A 22331-nucleotide genomic window follows, 5' to 3' on the forward strand; every position below is an offset into this window, starting at 1 on the left:
AACCAATTGCCTTCAGAAGTCACCTAATTAGTAAATAGAGTCCACTTGTGTGTAATCTAATCTCAGTATAAATACAGCTGTTCTATGAAGGCCTCAGAGGTTTGTTAGAGAACATTAGTGAACTAACAGCATCATGAGGCCCAAGGAACACACCAGACAGGTCAGGGATAAAGTTGTGGAGAAGTTTAAAGCAGGGTTAGGTTATAAAAAAAATATCCCAAGCTTTGAACATCTCACGGAGCACTGTTCAATCCATCATCCGAAAATGGAAAGAGTATGGCACAACTGCAAACCTACCAAGACATGGCCGTCCACCTAAACTGACAGGCCGGGCAAGGAGAGCATTGATCAGAGAAGCAGCCAAGAGGCCCATGGTAACTCTGGAGGAGCTGCAGAGATCCACAGCTCATGTGGGAGAATCTGTCCACAGGACAACTATTAGTCGTGCACTCCACAAATCGGGCCTTTATGGAAGAGTGGCAAGAAGAAAGCCATTGTTGAAAAAAAGCCATAAGAAGTCCCGTTTGCAGTTTGCCACAAGCCATGTGGGGGACACAGCAAACATGTGGAGGAAGGTGCTCTGGTCAGATGAGACCAAAATTGAAGTTTTTGGCCTAAATGCAAAACGCTTTGTGTGGCGGAAAACTAACACTGCACATCACCCTGAACACACCATCCCCACTGTGAAACATGGTGGTGGCAGCATCATGCTGTGGGGATGCTTTTCTTCAGCAGGGACAAGGAAGCTGGTCAGAGTTGATGGGAAGATGGATGGAGCCAAATACAGGGCAATCTTGGAAGAAAACCTGCTAGAGTCTGCAAAAGACTTGAGACTGGGGCGGAGGTTCACCTTCCAGCAGGACAACGACCCTAAACATACAGCCAGACCTACAATGGAATGGTTTAGATCAAAGCATATCATGAGTTAGAATGGCCCAGTCAAAGTTCAGACCTAAATCCAATTGAGAATCTCTGGCAAGACTTGAAAATTGCTGTTCACAGACGCTCTCCATCCAATTTGACTGAGTTTGAGCTATTTTGCACAGAAGAATGGGCAAAAATTTCAGTCTCTAGATGTGCAAAGCTGGTAGACATACCCCAAAAGACTTGCAGCTGTAATTGCAGCGAAAGGTGGTTCTACAAAGTATTGACTCAGGGGGGCTGAATACTTTTGCACGCCACACTTTTCAGTTTTTTATTTGTAAAAAAATTTGAAAACCATGTATCATTTTCCTTCCACTTCACAATTATGCACCACTTTGTGTTGGTCTATCACATAAAATCCCAATAAAATACATTTACGTTTGTGGTTGTAACGTGACAAAATGTGGAAAAGTTCAAGGGGTATGAAAACTTTTGCAAGCCACTGTATAATCCTTCATTAAAGGATTTTTGTTTAAACCGAGGAATTTATCTAATCCATGTCACCTTGTTTGCTTATAAGCCATTAGATAGTCGACTACAATTTTTGTTCCTCTTTTACAGTGTGTTGGGTGCCTCGAATGCCTGTTGAGGGGGTGGTGATGGAGGCAGATACAATAATAGCATTTAAGAGCTTTTAGCTAGGCATGTAGAATTACAGGGAATAGAGGGATAAGGATTACATGCAGGCAGACATCAATTTAACTTGACAATTTAATGTTCGGCATGGACATTGTGGGTTGAAGGGTCAGTTCCTGTGCTGTACTATAGATAACATATATAGAAACATAGAAAATAGGTGCAGGAGTAGGCCATTCGGCCCTTCGAGCCTGCACCACCATTCAATATGATCATGGCTGATCATCCAACTTAGTATCCTGTACCTGCCTTCTCTCCATACCCCCTGATCCCTTTAGCCACAAGGGCCACATCAAACTCCCTCTTAAATATAGCCAATGAACTGGCCTCAACTACCTTCTGTGGCAGAGAATTCCAGAGATTCACCACTCTCTGTGTAAAAAATGTTTTTCTCATCTCAGTCCTAAAAGATTTCCCCTTTAGCCTTAAACTGTGACCCCTTGTTCTGGACTTCCCCAACATCGGGAACAATCTTCCTGCATCTAGCCTGTCCAACCCCTTAAGAATTTTGTAAGTTTCTATAAGATCCCCCCTCAATCTTCTAAATTCTAGCGAGTACAAGCCGAGTCTATCCAGCCTTTCTGCATATGAAAGTCCTGACCTCCCAGGAATCAGTCTGGTGAACCTTCTCTGTACTCCCTCTATGGCAAGAATGTCTTTCCTCCGATTAGGAGACCAAAACTGTACGCAATACTCCAGGTGTGGTCTCACCAAGACCCTGTACAACTGCAGTAGAACCTCCCTGCTCCTATACTCAAATCCTTTTGCTATGAATGCTAACATACCATTTGCTTTCTTCACTGCCTGCTGCACCTGCATGCCTACTTTCAATGACTGGTGTACCATGACACCCAGGTCTCGTTGCATCTCCCCTTTTCCTAATCGGCCACCATTCAGATAATAGTCTACTTTCCTGTTTTTGCCACCAAAATGGATAACCTCACATTTATCCACATTATACTGCATCTGCCATTTGCCCACTCACCCATACTATCCAAGTCACCTTGCACCTTGCATTCAATTCCCTCGTCCAAATCATTAATATATATTGTAAATAGCTGGGGTCCCAGCACTGAGCCTTGCGGTACCCCCACTAGTCACTGCCTGCCATTCTGAAAAGGACCCGTTTACTCCTACTCTTTGCTTCCTGTCTGCCAGCCAGTTCTCTATCCACATCAATACTGAACCCCCAATACCGTGTGCTTTAAGTTTGTATACTAATCTCTTATGTGGGACCTTGTCGAAAGCCTTCTGAAAGTCTAGATATAACACATCCACTGCATCTCCCTTATCCACTCCACTAGTTACATCCTCGAAAAATTCTATAAGATTTGTCAGACATGATTTACCTTTCATAAATCCATGCTGACTTTGTCCAATGATTTCACCACTTTCCAAATGTGCTGCTATCCCATCTTTAATAACTGACTCTAGCAATTTCCCCACTATCAATGTTAGACTAACTGGTCTGTAAATCCTTGTTTTCTCTCTCCCTCCCTTTTTAAAAAGTGGGGTTACATTAGCTACCCTCCAATCCTCAGGAACTACTCCAGAATCTAAAGAGTTTTGAAAAATGATCACTAATGTATCCACTATTTCTGGGCTACTTCCTTAAGTACTCTGGGATGCAGCCTATCTGGCCCTGGGGATTTATCAGCCTTAAATCCATTCAATTTACCCAACACCACTTCCCGGCTAACCTGGATTTCACTCAGTTCCTCCATCTCATTTGACCTCTGGTCCCCTGCTATTTCCGGCAGATTATTTAAGTCTTCCTTAGTGAAGACAGAACCAAAGTAGTTATTCAATTGGTCTGCCATGTCCTTGTTCCCCATGATCAATTCACCTGTTTCTGACTGCAAGGGACCTACATTTGTTTTAACTAATCTTTTTCTCTTCACATATCTATAAAAACTTTTGCAGTCATTTTTTATGTTCTCTGCCAGTTTTCTTTCATAATCTATTTTCCCTTTCCCAATTAAGCCCTTTGTCCTCCTCTGCTGGACTCTGAATTTCTCCCAGTCCTCTGGTAGACTGCTTTTTCTGGCTAATTTGTATGCTTCATCTTTTGTTTTGATAATATCCCCGATTTCCCTTGTTATCCACGGATGCACTACCTTCCCTGATTTATTCTTTTGCCAAACTGGGATGAACAATTGTTGTAGTTCATCCATGCAGTCTTTAAATGCCTTCCATTGCATATCCACCGTCAAACCTTTAAGAATCAATTGCCAGTCTATCTTGGCCAATTCACGTCTATTACCCTCAAAGTCATCTTTCTTTAAGTTCAGAACCCTTGCTTCTGAATTAATTATGTCACTCTCCATCCTAATGAAGAACTCAACCATATTATGGTCACTCTTGCCCAAGGGGCCACGCACAACAAGACTGCTAACAAACCCTTCCTCATTACTCAATACCCAGTCTAGAATAGCCTGCTCTCTCGTTGGTTCCTCTACATGTTGGTTCGGAAAACTATCCCGCATACATTCCAAGAAATCCTCTTCCTCAGCACCCCTGCCAATTTGATTCACCCAATCTATATGTAGATTGAAGTCACCCATTATAATTGTTTTACCTTTGTTGCACGCATTTCTAATTTCCTGTTTGATGCCATCCCCAACTCCATTACTACTGTTAGGTGGCCTGTACACAACTCCCACTAGCGTTTTCTGCCCCTTAGTGTTTCGCAGCTCTCCCCATATCGATTCCACATCCTCCAAGCTAATGTCCTTCCTTTCTTTTGCGTTAATCTCCTCTCTAACCAGCAACGCTACCCCACCTCCTTTTCCTTTCTGTCTATCCCTCCTGAATATTGAATATCCCTGGATGTTCAGCTCCCAGCCTTGGTCACCCTGGAGCCATGTCTTTGTGATCCCAACTATATCATAGTCATTAATAGCTTATCTGCACATTCAACTCATCCACCTTATTACGAATGCTCCTTGCATTGAGACACAAAGCCTTCAGGCTTGTTTTTACAACACTCTTACCCCTTATACAATTATGTTGAAAAGTGGCCCTTTTTTTATTTTTGCCCTGGATTTGTCTGCCTGCCACTTTTACTTTTCACCTTGCTACCTATTGCTTCTACCCTCATTTTACACCCCTCTGTCTCTGTGTTCACACATTTAAGAAACCCACCACCTCTTATTCTCTATTATCTTTTTCTTCTTTCCCCCTACATGTTGGGTCTGAGTGCTTCCCTTCTCTGCCTCCTACACTGTCTACTAGCTTTCTCTATTTGAGTCCCCCTCCCCAACCGTTCTAGTTTAAAGTCTCCCCAGTAGCCTTTGGAAATCTCCCCGCCAGGATATTGGTCCCCCTCGGGTTCAAGTGCAACCCGTCCTTTTTGTACAGGTCACACCTTCCCCAAAAGAGGTCCCAATGATCCAGAAACTTGAATCCCTGCCCACTGCACCAGTCCTTCGGCCACGCATTTATCCTCCACCTCGCTCCATTCCTACTCTCACTGTCGCGTGGCACAGGCAGTAATCCTGAGATTGTTACCTTTGCGGTCCTTCTCCTTAACTCTCTTCCTAACTCCCTAAATTCTCCTTTCAGGACCTCTTCTCTTTTTCTACCTACGTCATTGGTACCTATATGTACCACGACCTCAGGCTCCTCTCCCTCCCATTTCAGGATATCTTGGACACGTTCAGACACATCCCTGACCCTGGCACCAGGGAGGCAAACTACCATCCGGGTCTCCCGACTGCGTCCACAGAATCGCCTGTCTGACCCCCTAACTATAGAGTCACCTATTACTACTGCCCTCCTCTTCTTTTCCTTCCCCTTCTGTACCGGAGGCCCGGCCGCTGTCGCTACCCCCAGGTAGGCGGTCTCCCCCCCCGCTCCAACAGTACTCAAATCTATAGATTCTATAGATAACATATCTCTGCCCAGAAACCTTGGAACCTCAATTGCATGAACTACATCAGTGGTAAAGATAACCAGTGTTTTCCAAGTATCCAGTGCCGTCTCACCTTCTTGTGTTTGCTTTGATCTCTGAATCAGTGCAGCCATTTCTTGGTTTAGTGAGTTGACCTCACTCCGCAGTAATTGGTTTTCAAGCCGAAGGTTCGACAGCTCTAGCGATTGATTCTCGTCTTTAGTTGAGAAAGTTGTGCTCCCTGTATTACCCAATGCTTCTTCCCTCGAAGGCTCTAATTGGCCACCTTGATTCACACTGGGAGAGTTCTCCGACATTTCTGAATCGTTTAAAAAACAACAATTAATAAATGAAATGCAAGTTAGACATGAAAATATATTTTATGTTTTGAAAACTGTTCTAATTTCTACACAAGAGATACAAAGTTAATGGTTGGACTATTAGTAAATGTTACTATTTTCAAAATCTGTCTCAGTGAATCAGCTCCTTAACCATCCACAGTGCAAATCCAGCACCTGTACTTTCTTGTTTCTCCAGATATATACGTTCTGCAAAACATGTTAGATTAAATATCATAGAATTTCATGTTTACAAAGCCCCTCAATAGGATTATAGATCAAAATAAATAGAATAGAAAATATTGTTCATATTAAAAAAATCAAACTTTGCATGTATTGTATATACAGTGCCCTCCATAATGTTTGGGACAAAGACCCATCATTTATTTATTTGCCCCTGTACTCCACAATTTGAGATCTGTAATAGAAAAAAAATCACATGTGGTTAAAGTGCACATTTTCAGATTTTAATAAAGGCCATTTTTATACATTTTGGTTTCACCATGTAGAAATTGCAGCAGTGTTTATACATCATCATTGAAAACATCAACAGGCACGGGTGCCTTACAATGCTATGTACGACAGTGATCGCAACTTCTACTGAAGTGTGGATGGCCGTTGGCTCACTAGGAGTTCACCCGCCCTTTGACAGGTCTTGTTTTTGGTCCTGCTGGGGGTCCACAGCCCCCTCCACACCTGACAAACCAGGTGGGCGAGACGGGTTAGTCGCCGACTATCCGACCATGGAGCAGGTAGCACGGGATTACATGGTACCCGTGGTGGCGGGAACTGACCTTTATACATTGTCCCCCCATTTCAGGGCACCATAATGTTTGGGACACAGCAATATCATGTAAATGAAAGTAGTCATGTTTAGTATTTTGTTGCATATCCTTTGCATGCTTGAAGTCTGCGATTCATGGGCATCACCAGTTGCTGGGTGTCTTCTCTGGTGATGCTATGCCAGGCCTGTATTGCAGCCATCTTTAGCTTATGCTTGTTTTGGGGGCTAGTCCGCTTCAGTTTTCTCTTCAGCATATAAAAGGCATGCTCAATTGGGTTCAGATCGGGTGATTGAATTGGCCACTCAGGAATTTACCATTTTTTAGCTTTGAAAAACTCCTTTGTTGCTTTAGCAGTATATTTGGGATCATTGTCTTGCTGTAGAATGAACCGCCTGCCAATGAGTTTTGAGGCATTTGTTTGAACTTGAGCAGATAGGATGCGTCTATACACTTCAGAATTCATTATGCTACCACCATCAGCAGTTGTATCATCAATGTAGATAAGTGAGCCAATACCTTCAGCAGCCATCCATGCCCAGGCCATAACACCCTCACCACCGTGTTTCACAGATGAGGTGGTATGCTTTGGATCTTGGGCAGTTCCTTCTCTCCTCCATACTTTGCTCTTGCCATCACTCTGATATAAGTTAATCTTCATCTCATCTGTCCACAAGACCTTTTTCCAGAACTGTGGTTGCTCTTTTAAGTCTCCCTTCCCACCCAAACCAGCCGCTCCCAGGTACTTTCCCCTGCAACCGCAGAAATGCAACACCTGTCCCTTTACCTCCCCACTCAACTCCATCCAAGGATCCAAACAGTCTTTCCAGGTGAGGCAAAGGTTCACTTGCACCTCCTCCAACCTCATCTATTGTATCCACTGTTCCAGCTGTCAACTTCTCAACATCGGTGAGACCAAGTGCAGGCTCGGTGATCGTTTCGCTGAACACCTCCGCTCAGTCAGTCTTAACCTACCTGATATCCTGGTGACTCAGCACTTTAACTCCTCCCATTTCCAATCTGACTTTTCTGGCCTGGGCCTCCTCCGTTGTCAGTGAGGCCCAGTGCCAATTAGAGGAACAGCACCTCATATTTCGCTTGGGTAGTTTACACCCCAGCGGTATAAACATTGACTTCTCTAACTTCATGTAGCCCTTGCTTTCCCTCTTCATCCCCATCCCAGTTCTCCCACCAGTCCCACTGTCTCTGCCCACATTCTATATATGCCCCGCCCCCTCCCTGACATCAGTCTGAAGAAGGGTCTCGACCCAAAACATCGACTATTCCCTCTCTCCAGATGCTGCCTCAGCATTTTGTGTCAACCTTGGCAAATTGTAACCTGGCCATCCTATTTTTGCGGCTAACCAATGGTTTGCATCTGTATTTCTGCTCATGAAGTCTTCTGTGGACAGTGGTCATTGACAAATCGACACCTGACTTCTGAAGAATGTTTCTGATCTGTCAGACAGGTGTTTGGAGATTTGTCTTTATTATAGAGAGAATTCTTCTGTCATCAGCTGTGGAGGTCTTTCTTGGCCTGCCAGTCCCTTTGCGATTAGTAAGCTCACCATTGCTCTCTTTCTTCTGAATAATGTTCCAAACAGTTGATTTTGGTAAGCCTAAGGTTTGGCTGATGTCTCTAACAGTTTTATTCTTGTTTCTCAGTCTCATAATGGCTTCTTTGACTTTCAATGGCACAACTTTGGTCCTCGTGTTGATAAACAGCAATAAAAGTTTCCAAAGGTGATGGAAAGACTGGAGGAAAGACTATGTACTGAGAGCTCTCTTATACCTGCATTATGGAGGCAATTAAACATACCTGAACAATTACAAACACCTGTGAAGCCACATGTCCCAAACATTATGGTGCCCTGAAATGGGGGGACTATGTATAAACACAGCTGTAATTTCTACATAGTGAAACCAAAACATTAAAAAAAGGCCTTTATTAAAATCAGACAATGTGCACTTTAACCACATGTGATTATTTCTATTACAAATCTCAAATTGTGGTGTACAGAGGCAAATAAATAAATGGGTCTTTGTCCCAAACATTATGGAGGGCACTGTAGGCCCTCTACAACATCACAATCGACAATCTATTTTATTCTACTTGTAAAAACAAAGAACTACAGATGCTGGTTATTACACAAAAGGACGCTAAGTGTTGGTAGTAACTCAGCAGGCCAGGTAGCATCTCTGGAGAACAGGAATCGGTCTCTCTTGAGTCTGAAGAAGAGTCTAGGTCCAAAATATTGCCTCTCCGTGTTCTCCAGAGATGCTGCCCGACCTGCCTTACTCCAACACTCTTGTATTTATTCTACTTTTTAACAACAGAACCAACCCTCAGGACTAATTTTGTTCCACTTCCCAGCCTTATGACCGTATTTCTATTTCTTTGACCTCTTTTAGGATTATCTCTCACGAGTCCTCCACCTGACTTTACCAATTCCAAAACCCAGATACGAAAAGTCTTTTCACCAGTCCTTCCACCATTCTCCATCCAATCCCCACCCCAACCTAGCAAAACTCCTCTATATTACTATTTTCATTATTTTATATTTCACCTCATTAATGCTCGCCACGTGCTACTCTGAGATCACACGAAACACCACCAATGCAACAGATGCAAATACACTTGCTTCTCTTGCTGACCTTTCCATTTTTAAGGGATTAAGGATCTCATGCCTTCCTTCTACTCATTTTTGCTCACATGTAAACAAGGCCTTGTCAGCACAATGATTGCATTGACATTAATGCTCAACTTTAACTGTGCAAATGGGCAGCTGTAACTTGCTCCAAAATGCTTCTGCTATCTGCCCCAAAACATACCCAATTGCCCACCTAAAAAAATAGTGCACATTATCTAAGGAAACATAATGAAATTATGAACCTGCTGACAAATTAGAGAAGATGGTTGCACTATGTTTAATTATTCCTTATGATTTTTTTTCTCGCACTAACAACTGAAATCGGAAAATCTTTTACAACTGTACCGCAGTTGTTAACCACACTCAGCTTCACTCTTGATTCATTCAGTGGTTTCTAAATTGTTATACAGGTTGACTGATATTCTGAACCAAATGAGTCGAAATTGGTTCCCAACTAAACATTCAGGGAATCTAATTAATCTTTTCCGGTCCTCACAAACTCTCGCCCTGGAAGATGTTTGAAACCAATCTGGACAGCTCACAATTTTGGTATTACATCTGCCTCTCCAGATGAGCTTTACACAAGACACGCATGTGCCCTCTGCAAATGAGGCATCAAAAACTCTATTGCCTATGTCCTAACTTCTGCCATGTTCCATTCATACATCACTGATCTAGTGGTTCACAGCAGGACAAAGACTTTACTCTAAAATTTTCATCTAAATTTCACAATAGTCTTGCTCCATGCCAGCTCTATTACCTAGTTCAACCTTACACTTTTCTTAAATATCTATGTGCTTTATGTTCTTGTCCCTAATACCGTTGAATCACCATTTTTGAATTGCCAACATCTTAATCTCCTGAGTTCCCACTAAATTCTTGCTTATTTACTTCACTTCATCTTTCAAGATGCAATTGGTCATCTTTATAATAATAATAATAATAAATGTTATTTATGGGCGCCTTTCAAGAGTCTCAAGGACACCTTACAAAAATTGAGCATGTAGAGGAAAAACATGTAAGGGGAATGAAATAAATAGTAGAGACATGACTAGTACACAATGTAAAGACAGAATTCAATACAAAACACAGTATGAGGCAATTAATGCACAGATGAAAAGAGACGGGGACGTGGGGCTAAGGATAGGCAGAGGTGAAGAGATGGGTCTTGAGGCGGGACTGGAAGATGGTGAGGGACACGGAATTGCGGATCAGTTGGGGGAGGGAGTTCCAGAGCCTGGGAGCTGCCCTGGAGAAGGCTCTGTCCCCAAAACTGCGGAGGTTGGACTTGTGGATGGAGAGGAGACCGGCTGATGTGGATCTGAGGGACCGTGAGGGTTGGTAGGGGGAGAGGAGGTCAGTGAGATATGGGGGGGCCAGATGGTGGAGGGCTTTGTAGGTGAGGACCAGGATTTTGTAGGTGATCCGGTGGGAGATGGGAAGCCAGTGAAGTTGGTCAGCAGTAATTTTTGAATTAAAAGTTTGGGAGCATATAATTACATTAAAGGCACACTACAGACTCTTGTTGTTGCAACTCTTTCTGGTTATACCAATTACGCAACAGTCAGGATCAAACTGTTAAAATACATAGCTGGATTTAGTTGGCGTATTCAAGTTCAAGTGAGTTTATTGTCATATGTCCCTGATCGGACAATGAAATTCTTGCTTTGCTTAGCACACAGAACATAGTAGGCATTTACTACAAAACAGATCAGTGTGTCCATATACCACAATATAAATATATACACACACATAACCAAGTAAACTGATAAAGTGCAAATAGCAGATAATGGGCCACCAATAATCAGAGTTTTGTCCGAGCCAGGTTTAATAGCCTGATGGCTGTGGGGAAGTAGCTGTTCCTGAACCTGGTTGTTGCAGTCTTCAGGCTCCTGTACCTTCTACCTGAAGGTAGCAGGGAGATGAGTGTGTGGCCAGGATGATGTGGGTCTCGGATGATACAGCCAGCCTTTTTGAGGCAGCGACTGCGATAAATCCCCTCAATGGAAGGAAGGTCAGAGCCGATGATGGACTGGGCGGTGTTTACTACTTTTTATAGTCTTTTCCTCTCCAGGGCGCTCAAGTTGTCGAACCAAGCCACAATGCAACTGGTCAGCATGCTTTCTACTGTGCACCTGTAGAAGTTAGAGAGTCTTCCTTGACAAACAGACTCTCCGTAATCTTCTCAGGAAGTAGAGGCGCTGATGAGGTTTCTTGATAATTGCAATAGTGTTCTTGGACCAGGAAAGATCTTCAGAGATGTGCACGCCCAGGAATTTGAAGCTCTTGACCCTTTCAACCATCAACCCGTTGATATAAATGGGGCTGTGGGTCCCCATCCTACACCTTCCAAAGTTCACAATCAGTTCCTTGGTTTTGCTGGTGTTGATGGCCAGGTTATTGTGCTGGCACCATATGGACAGTTGCTCGATCTCTCTTCTGTACTCTGACTCATCCCCATCAGTGATACGTCCCACAACAGTGGTGTCGTCAGCTAACTTGATGATGGAGTTCGCACTATGACCGGCTACGCAGTCATGGGTATAGAGTGAGTACAGCAGGGGGCTGAGCACGCAGCCTTGCGGTGCTCCCGTGCTGATTGTTATCGAGGCTGACACATTTCCACCAATACGAACAGACTGTGGTCTGTGAATGAGGAAGTCGAGGATTCAATTGCAGAGGGATGCGCAGAGACCCAGTTCTGCGAGTTTGGTCACCAGCTTGGAGGGGGATGATTGTGTTGAGTGATCAAACCCAAGGTCATTAATGTTATTGAGTGAGCCAGGATTAGACTAAAGTCACTTCACAATGGGAATAATCTTAAAGCCACATAAACAGTGGATTAAAAATAGACATGCAATGGATTTTCACTCATTATTGCTCTTTTAATGTCTTCTTAAAATGTAAGTGACGACAATTACACATTGTTCTCAGGGTGTACTGACAAGAAGGCAAAAGATAAAATAGAAAACCAAGACCACAAAAACCACTTATCCATCAGTAAGGCTTAACTGCCACATTGTCACTATGTTTCCTCTTTTCATGGCAAGAAGGAAAAAAAGTTGAAAGTTGTATTTTAAGTCTCTAATTTCTGATATCAGTTATAGAAATAAATCAAATGCACAGATCAGGCCATTTGATAAAAACAATGGAAGCACCAGGAAAGGAATACCTTTGCACTGTTGGTGCTGATGGAGCAATGCACAATACGTGAAGAGAAACAATATTGCTCTGCTCTCCCTTAGGCCACATACATTTCACAGCAGCCACCCTTATAAAGTTCAAGCCAAATTGCATTTTAATGCTACATAAAATATTAGATTGGAACTGCCTGAGCTAATTTCATGTACAATCTTTGCCAATAGAAAGCGAGGCTTCCATTAAATTGATTTGGAACTGGTTTAGTTCCAGATATCTTTAAACTGATAACCCATCAATAATCAGGACCAACTCAATAACCAGCCAGAGTTACACATGATGTAAATGTATGAACCTGGTATAACAGCAATTATAGTGGTGTACAACCACAAGAATTCCAAACATTTTCTACCCCTATGACATAGACTGTGTGTAGAAAATTAATAAAGAGAATTACAATTTGTTTTTTAAATATTGAAACTTTTTCCTACCATGTCCAGTAGCAGAATTGTCCATGATAAAGCTCTCCTCAGGTGACTTCACAACATTGATGCCAGATGTTGATGAACTGTGACTGGAAGTCCGAGAGTGAGATTTTGGCGTCAACGGTCTTGGTGCCTCTTGTTTGCTGTCCACTTTTCCATTTAATGATTTCTCTGAACTATTTAGGAAATCAAAAAGTTGGTCATCGTTTGGCTCATTCCTTTTTGGTCTTACAAACTGCATTGAGGGCCTGCCTAGAGAAGAGCTTGCAGATGTACCAGCCATAGTCTCAATGTTCTGTGATGTCGAAGAGACATTAGAAGCTCCAGCCAGAAGGGCGGTCTTTTGCCTCTTAATGTTATTGGCAGCGGAGGAGACATACCCAGGGTTAGTGTGGATCTGGTGATCAGATTTATCACTCAGCTGATTCAGGGTAGAATATTGGCTCAAAGTAATGGCTTCATCGCTCTTACTGTGTATGACAGTCACGGCTTCAATGGGTGGATTCTGTAGTGCAACTGCTGCTCCATGGTCCACTTTGTTCAAGAAGGTTTCTGCTTTTCCTGCAAGCTCAGCCAACCATGACATTCTGAACTGATATCAGAGCCAAAAACGTAATATTATAACATGACCTGAAAAGAGCAAAAGCATATTTTAATGCACAAAATGAGAGCTCACATGCCACAATTGGTTGATGCATAACAGGTGTAACTCAGTAGTAGACTTTAAAGATATAGAACATTGCAGAATACCTTTGATGTTAACGTATGTTATTGAATTGTGAGCAGTACTAAATTGACCAAAATAACACTAAACTACAAAATATAAGCTGCACAATGAATGACCATAGAGTTAACAAGATCAGCATAACATTGTGCCAGTGAAGGCAACTCTGTAATGTCGAGAAAATAAAGTGCAGCATATCTAAAGTATATTTTTTCAATTTGTATCATTGAAAAAGTCTTAATTATTCCTTTCACTACAAGCGTATTGCAGACATTGCAATCCCTTTTGTACAGTATATTGTTCTTTGTTGTCATTCTGCTGTTGCAGCAGCACACAAACAGCAACCAGATTAAAGATCACCTCATCTGCTCTTTTTGATGGCAATATTGAGAGATAAATACTGACTAGAACAATGGAATGTTATAGAAATGTTAACATATTTAACATATTTGAATAAACAGACCTTAATTTAATATAACTTGCAGAATGGTTTCGACTATAATAGTATAACCTCCAAGTGTCAACTAAAATCCTCTTCTAAAACCAACATTTTAGACTAAGGGATAACATCATTAACCCACAGACCAACATCTAACTTTGCATTTTATACAATGGCCAACAAACAATTAAATAAAACAAAGTCATCTAGAAAGATGTTGTTGCAATAAAATCAAATGTTAACATCAGTCAAGGGTGAAATGTAGTTATAATACAGATAGAGGGGTCATAGAAATATGCACAGAAACAGGCCCTTCCTCCCATGTCATCCATGCAGACCAAGTTGCCTAAGCGAGCTAGTTCCTATTTGTCCGCGCCTGACCCAACCCATATCCCTCCAAACATTTCCTATCCACGTATATCTGTCCAAATGCCTTTAACATGTCGGAATTGTACTTATCGCTACAACTTCCACTGACAACTTATAATAATAATAATACACTTTATTACGGACTCGAGGTCCAGACAAGGGGCAACATTACATTAAAAAATGCATTGCATATTAAAAAAATATCATAAATACAAATAAAATCTTAGTATATCACTTATAAAAGCATCATAAATTATATATTTTTTTAAAAACACAATACATGTTAAAAATCCAGATTAAAAGAATCAATGTCTTACAATGAGACAACGATACCAGTGTCTCCACAACTGGGATTCGTAGCGTGTAGTGCTAACCCTTATGTTTGACAAGGCCACAATAATTACATTTTTAGAGTCATTTATCCTGCAAATGAATTTATACATGTGATTTCTTAGGATAGCTTCTAAAGTACTGACTCCTGCAGCCACAAACATATTACTGGCACTACACCATCTAGGTTTCCTTAGCAGTGTTCTCATGGCATCGTTATATGCCACCTTTAGTCTCTGCATACTTGTCTTTCCATAGTTCGACCACAGGTGCGCAGTGTAGAATGGTGTGCAGTATGCTCTAAATAGCGACATCTTCACCACATCTGCACACGCACCAAATTTACGCAAGAGAATATTCGCCTGTACATACAGCATGCATCGTTGCCTATAAATATCCTCATCATCTGTCATTTGTTCTGTAATAATATGCCCTAGATATTTTACCTTATTACAGACACTAAGATTATTGTCAGACAATTTAAAATCAGGAAATTTTAGACATTTATCCTCTTTGGTTCTACAGATCATAACAGCACTCTTACTAGCATTATATTTAATATCATGTTCCACACCATACACAGAACATATAGTAAGGAGCTGCTGGACACCAGCGCTAGATGGACTAAAGACCACAAGATCATCTGCATACATAATATGGTTCACTAAAATATTACCAATCACGCACCCAGTGTTACAGGCTTTCAATTGTTTAGACAGATCATCAATATATAGATTAAAAAGGACTGGGGACAAAATTCCCCCTTGTCTAACACCATTGCTAACCCCAAATGGGGCTGAGACATCTATTGCCCCATTTTATTTGCATAGTCTGGTGGGCATACCAGTAGGCCAGAATTCTAACAATGTTTTCAGGCACCCCTCTTTGACTCATTTTACCAAACAGCTTTCTGTGATTAACACGGTCAAAGGCTTTGGAAGCATCAATAAAACACATAAGGATTGAAGAGTTTTTGCCTCAATATTTGTTTACAATCTGCTTTAGGGTATATATGCATAAGTCAGTGCCATGTTTAGCTTTAAAACCATACTGGTTATCTGTGGAGTTAACAAACTCATTCATTCTATCCAGCAGAACTCTTTCTAAAACCTTTGACAATATGCTGGCTAACGTTATGGGCCTGTAATTATTTAGGCTGCCTACTTTACCAGCTTTGTCCTTAATGACCGGCACTAACAGGACAGACAACATTGAGTCTGGTAACAAGCCATGAATCATAAAGTCAGTAAAACAAATAGCAAGGAGAGGAGCTATCCTCATACTCGCATACTTAAGATGTTCAGCAGAAATATGATCCAAGCCACTTGCTTTGTTGTTGGACAGCTTGTTCATGGCATGATACACCTCATGTGACATAATCGCCATCGAGTCATTACTCTCAATATTGTGCACCCTATACAAGTCACCTTGGACACAGTTGAATAAAGTGCTATAATGTTGTCACCATAACTCCGCGATATTAGCTGTTCCGGAGATTCCATCTACAGTGCATGGTAGAGATGTTTTGCAACTGTTAAGTGCTCTCACTTCCTTCCAAAAATCTGTAGCATTGTTACTTAGCAGCTTCATAGCATGGAATCAGCCCTCACAGCTTGCTCATTTTTACAGATGATGCGAACAGCATACTTATACCTTGCATTAGTGAGCTTCTTGTGCTCAAACACAGGCCCCTGTCTGGGTCTACCTGCCATAGCCCATGATTTGGTGGCTTCACGGGCTTCAGTATGATACGCAGCTACATACTTATTCCAGCCAGGGTAGAGGATTGGCTAACAAATAGGAAGCAGAGAGTGGGGATAAATGGTTCATACTCGGGATGGCAACCGGTAACTAGCGGGGTTCCGCAAGGGTCGGTGCTGGGACCCCAGTTGTTCACAATTTATATAAATGATTTGGAGGAGGGAACCAAGTGTAATATATCAAAATTTGCGGACGATACAAAAATGGGAGGAAAAGTAGGGGATGAGGAGGATAGGAAGAGTCTGCAAAAGGATATAGATAAGCTAGGTGAGTGGGCAACAACTTGGCAGATGAAATTTAATACTAATAAATGTGAAGTCATTCACTTTGGGAAAAAAAATGATAGGGCAAGTTATTTTCTAAATGAGGAGGAACTGCGTTGTAATGCAACGCAAAGGGATCTAGGGGTAATAGTACATGAATCACTAAAAGTTAGTATGCAGGTGCAGCAAGCAATCAGGAAGGCCAATGGAGTTTTGGCCTTTATTGCTAGGGGGATTGAGTATAAAAACACGGAGGTCTTGCTGCAGCTGTACACAGTATTGGTGAGACCACATTTGGAATACTGTGTACAGTTCTGGGGTCCATACTTAAGAAAGGATGTACTAGCCCTGGAGGCAGTGCAGCGAAGGTTTACAAGATTAATTCCTGCAATGAGGGGATTGACATATGAGGAAAGGTTAAGTAGGCTGGAACTCTACTCTTTGGAGTTTAGAAGAATGAGAGGCGATCTCATTGAAACATATAAGATCGTGAGGGGCCTTGATCGGGTGGATGCACCGAGGATGTTCCCAATGATCGGGGAAACTAGAACTAGGGGACATAGTTGCAGAATAAGGGGGGGCTCTTTTAAAACTGAGATGAGGAAGAACTTCTTCACCCAGAGGGTGGTTAATTTATGGAATTCACTGCCCCAGGGAGCAGTGGAAGCAGAAACGTTAAATATATTTAAGTCTAAAATAGATGGTTTTTTAGCTGCCAAGGGGATAAGGGGCTACGGGGAGAGGGCAGGGATATGGACCTAGGTATGGTTAGTATAGTAAGACCTGAGTGATCTCCTGGACAAGTGTCGATCGCCTGGATTGGGGTCGGAGAGGAATTTCCCGGATTTTTTTCCCGAATTGGACCTGGGTTTTTATCCGTTTTTTTGCCTCCCCCAGGAGATCACGCGGTTCTTGGGGTGGAGAGGGGTGATAGCGGTATAAAGGGGAGAGTAGTGTCTTGTGTTCTGTGTCTTGTGTCTACTGTTTGTGGGTAAGGGTGTCTGTTTAGTGTTCAGCCATGAGCGAATGGCGGTGCGGGCTCGACGGACCTGGTGGTCTACTCTCGCACCTACTTTCTATGTTTCTATGTTTCTATGATGTTATGTGTCTTATTTTTATGCTTGCAGTAGGGCTTACTGCCTACAGATAAAGCGCTTACTATATCATTATACATGGAGCAGATATCTCTCCTATGCTTCATATCTTTACAATTAACATTGCTACATATTATTGCATCTTTAGGTAAATGAATATTGCTTAAGGATTTATCTGTATGGGCATAATAGGCTAGGATGTCTTTGTAAGCGTTGACCAGTCCAGTTTTTCTGTATTAAAGCTATTTCTATCTCTGGATACCACAGGTATGTGTTCAACATTTATTGTCATAGCAACAGGTATATGATCAGTCATTGCTGCCCCGTACAGAATGTTCATACACCCCAATGAGGCATGTGCATCAGCTGTACTAATACAGTGGTCCAGCCATGATGTGGTGTGCCAGGCCTCACTAATATAAGTATAACTATCTGTAGGTAAAAGCACTTTGCTTGACAATATTAAATTATTATCTTATACCACTACCCTGTGTGGAAAAAGTTGCCCCTTTTAAATCTTATCTCTCTCACCATAGGTCTATGTCTTCTAATATTAGATTTTTATTATTTAACTTCTCCACTATGCCTCTTGCGATTTTATGTACCCCTCAGCTTCCAATGTTACAGGGAAAAAAGTTCAAGCCTTTCCAGGCTCTCCTCATAATTTAAGCCCCCCAGTCCCCATCTTTGGACTTTTTCTAGTTTGATGGCATTCTATCTACAGGGCAACCAGAACTATACACAGAATGCTAAATGTGGCTTTGACAATGTCATACAGCTCAAACACAATGTCCCAACTCCTGTACCAAGACCTTGACCGATGAAGGCAAGAGTGTTAAATGCTTTCTTCCTCAACCTATCTAACTGTGTTGCCACTTTGAAGGAACTATATATTTACACTCCCAAGTATCTCTGCTCCGCAGCATTCTCCGGGGCCAAACAAATACCAGCTGGGTGGCAGTGTGAGTGGGGTTGACATATGATGAGCATATGAAGGCACTGTGCCTGTACTCACTGGAGTTTAGAAGGATGAGGGGGACATTTTTGAAATTACTGAATAGTAAAAGACTTGGATAGAGTGAATGTGGAGTGGATGTTTTCACTAATGGGAATGTCTAGGACCAGAGGCCATAGCCTCAGAATAAAAAGACATACCTTTAGAAAGAAAGATGAGGAGGAATTTCTTTAGTCAGAGGGTGGTAAATCTGTGGAATTCATTGCCACTGGCAGCTGTGGAAGCCGTCAATGGATATTTTAAGGTGGAGATCGACAGATTCTTGATTAGTAAGAGTGTTAGGGGTTATATGGAGAAGGCAGGAAAATGAGGCTAAGAAGAAAATATAGATCAGACATGCTTGAATGGCGGTGTGGACTTGATGGGTCGAATGGCATAATTCAGCTCCTATAACTTACAAATGTATGAACTGTACTGATCGCACTTTAAGATCTAGGATTTTGACCAACCACTGGTGAAGAAACGATACAGATCTAAATCAGAACTCCTGTACCAATGTTGCAGGCCTGTGCTTCAAACTAAACCTTCGTTCATTGTACCAACTATAACTTGCAGAATTTCCTCTCCTCAAATCCTCACTGACTTGGTTTACTAAGGCTCGTTGGTACCATACTGGATTGAATGCTCGTCACACACTGACTGGTTAATGACACAGGATTTAGTACAGCTTCTCAGGCAGATCATTAAGGTTGAGGGTAGACAAAAGTGCTGGAGAAACTCAGCGGGTGCAGCAGCATCAATGGAGCGAAGGAAATAGGCAATGGTTTCTGCCTTCGATTTTCCAGCATCTGCAGTTCCTTCTTAAAAACTAATTGGGGTTGAGAATGATTTGCATCCACTGCAATTCTGAGATGGCTAGCATGATATGCAGACTCTGCCACTGATGCAGCATAATGGGCCTGTCCCACTTAGGCGACTGCAGGAGACTATGCAGTCGCTACATGGTCGGCACATGATCGCGGGTGGTTGCCGGGGATTCGCCTTCATGGTCGTGAGGAGTTCCCGCAGTCTGGGAACTAGTCGCGGCCTCATTATGGTCGCCATGAATTTTTCAACGTGTTGATAAATTAGCTGTGACTAGAATTAAGCCGCCATGAAGAGTAGCGACAATTCTCGTGCCATAGGTGGGTCGCCAGGAGGTCCTAATGGGTTGCCAGGAGATGGAAGGTGCTCGGAGGTTCTCGTAGATTGTAGCCGGTGCTGACCGGTGAATTTCATTGGCTCATTGGGGAAAAAAAGGTAAGCAGTAGTTTTCAGAAACAAGGATAACCGACCGATAACGTTAAATGTCTGCCGAGCTTCACAGCCATGTATCTCTGGCTTCTTAAGTTGTCTCCACTCCTTCTCTCCCCACCCCCCTCTTTTAAAGGACTTACTGTACACTGTGCTTTAGCCGTCTTTTTACAATGCCAACAGCCCTGTTCATCGCTGTGTGTGTGTGTGTGTGTGTGTGTGTGTTCCATTCTGACAGTCACCATTCCAGTTGCCTGTTTTTCAGGCGACTGCGGGCAACTTGACTGCCGCCAGTAGTCGGCTGGAAAAATCGCCTGAGTGGGACAGGCCCATAAGGTGCTTCTGCCATTTCACTGGTCGTGTGTTCTGCTGGAAGAGGCTTGCGATAATCAATGTTATCTCAAATGTTGATTCTCCATTTTAAACAATCATAGATCAGCAATTCCCTCAAACTGGTGCAGACGATGCATCTTCTCAGAGACTCAGAACATCTTTGAATAGTTGTCTTGAGCTCACCTTTAATCTTCTCAAGGCGCATGAGACGTTTACATAGTCGCCGTACATCCTGCCACATTTCACATTCCAGGTGGTTTATTTACATTATGCATTTCCGCATTGTAAATAAGCCATCCCGAATGAAAATCTCTAGTTTTCTGTCACCCATTCCTTCTCTCCAGACATGCTGCCTGCCCCGCTGAGTTACTCCAGCATTTTGCGTCTATCTTCTCGTGTGTGACAACCCCGACAACCTGCAGAATTGGGGTTATTACAATCTGTCATTTGCCTGGAGCCAAACGGGTTAATTCACCCAATCTCTGCTGCATACAAACGACGCAGCAATGAGGCTGATCGCCGCTGACAACCGGCCCTGTCGCACCCGGTGCAGCTTCAGCACCTTAGGTGTAGGTGTAGGGAGGAACTGCAGAAGCTGGTTTACATCGAAGACACACACAAAATGTTGGACTTACTGCACCTTAGGCCCGAGGATGAGCCCGGGGGGGGGGGGGGGCGGGTGGTCAAGGCAATGCGACTCCCCCTCCAACATCTCCCCGCCGCCGCCACCACCTGTCCCTCCGCCCTGCGCTCACACTTACCGGGGTTTACACGGGGTTTACACGGGGTGAGCGGGCCGCTGGGTCGCTGGGCCCAGGCCAGGAGCCACGGCGATGGCGGAGCAGCTGCAGACGTGGAACAGGACCCCAGCAACGAGGCGTCCGCACCGGTTGCCTGATAGAAAAAATGGAAACGGGCGTGACCAAAGATCTTTGGGCGTGACGATCCGCTATAAGATCTTTGGTGACGACGCTGACGGCGTGCGTCACGTCGTAGAGGACGTAGGCGCTGGCGCTGGCGGCGTGCGTCATGACGTCTACGGAGGACCAAAGATCTTATAGCAGAGGATCTTTGCGGAGGAGGACGACGGCGCTGGGGGCGTCATGACGTAGGAGCGTCATGACGTAGGAGCGTCATGACGTAGCAGCGTCATGACGTAGCAGCGTCATGACGTAGCAGCGTCATGACGTAGGAGCGTCATGACGTAGGAGCGTCATGACGTAGGAGCGTCATGACGTAGGAGCGTCATGACGTAGGAGCGTCATGACGTAGGAGCGTACACGGGGGAAGGGGAGGGCCACGGCGCTGGGGCCGTCGTCAATGGCAACGGCGCTGGGGCAGTCGTGGCCAAAGGTCTTTGGTCGCCGCTGTGAGACGAGGCGCGGCGAGTTGAGGCGAGTCTCCAGCTCTGCGCTTTAGTTGTTGGTCCTCCACTGCATCGAGATGCTCTTTTGAGTTGAGTTTAGAGATACAGCGCGGAACCAGGCCCTTCGGCCCACCGAGTCTACGTCGACTCCATACACTAGTAGGTATGTTGCAAAGCCTACCTGAAGCGTCTTTGAAAATCTGTCGCTGCGGGTGTGCACGATTTTGGCGCCGTTTAGAGGGGGCGGGTTTAAAACGCGATTTTCTCTAGGCTGTTCAAATCGAAGATGTTCAGCCTAGTTAATTATTAACGAAAAATCGCTGGAAGACCCCGTCGCAAAAGCTATTATTAGTTTTAAAGGCCTCGTAAAATAGTTATAGTAGTTTAAAAATCAATCTTTAAACCCGTGACCGCCAGCAACCGCAGGGTCTCATAAAGCAAATAGCTGAAGTTAGGCTGTATATATTTACATTAAAAAGGGCTTCTAAAGATCCCTTTATACAAAGTTTACTATTGCGAGTAGCTCAATTTGGCCCCATTATATCGCGCAGTATTTTT

General features: G+C 43.2%; 1 protein-coding gene across 2 annotated transcripts in view; it reads right to left on the reverse strand.

The window, feature by feature from the left end:
- Positions 1-21297, reverse strand: part of golga5 (golgin A5) — a 39787-nt gene extending 18490 nt beyond the window's left edge. The window contains exons 1-3 of one of the 2 annotated variants that reach the window (XM_033027750.1): positions 21181-21297; positions 12853-13477; positions 5547-5771 (exon numbers count right to left, since the gene is read on the reverse strand). In XM_033027750.1, coding sequence (XP_032883641.1) covers positions 5547-5771; positions 12853-13432 — 805 coding nt within the window. In that variant the 5' untranslated portion in view covers positions 13433-13477; positions 21181-21297. Of the gene's footprint in view, positions 1-5546; positions 5772-12852; positions 13478-21168 lie in introns of both variants that reach the window. The other variant, XM_033027751.1, reaches the window with a different exon arrangement.
- Between the last annotated feature and the right edge of the window lie 1034 nt (positions 21298-22331).

This window comes from Amblyraja radiata, chromosome 9 (assembly GCF_010909765.2).
Source record: "Amblyraja radiata isolate CabotCenter1 chromosome 9, sAmbRad1.1.pri, whole genome shotgun sequence".
Lineage (NCBI taxonomy): Eukaryota > Metazoa > Chordata > Chondrichthyes > Rajiformes > Rajidae > Amblyraja > Amblyraja radiata.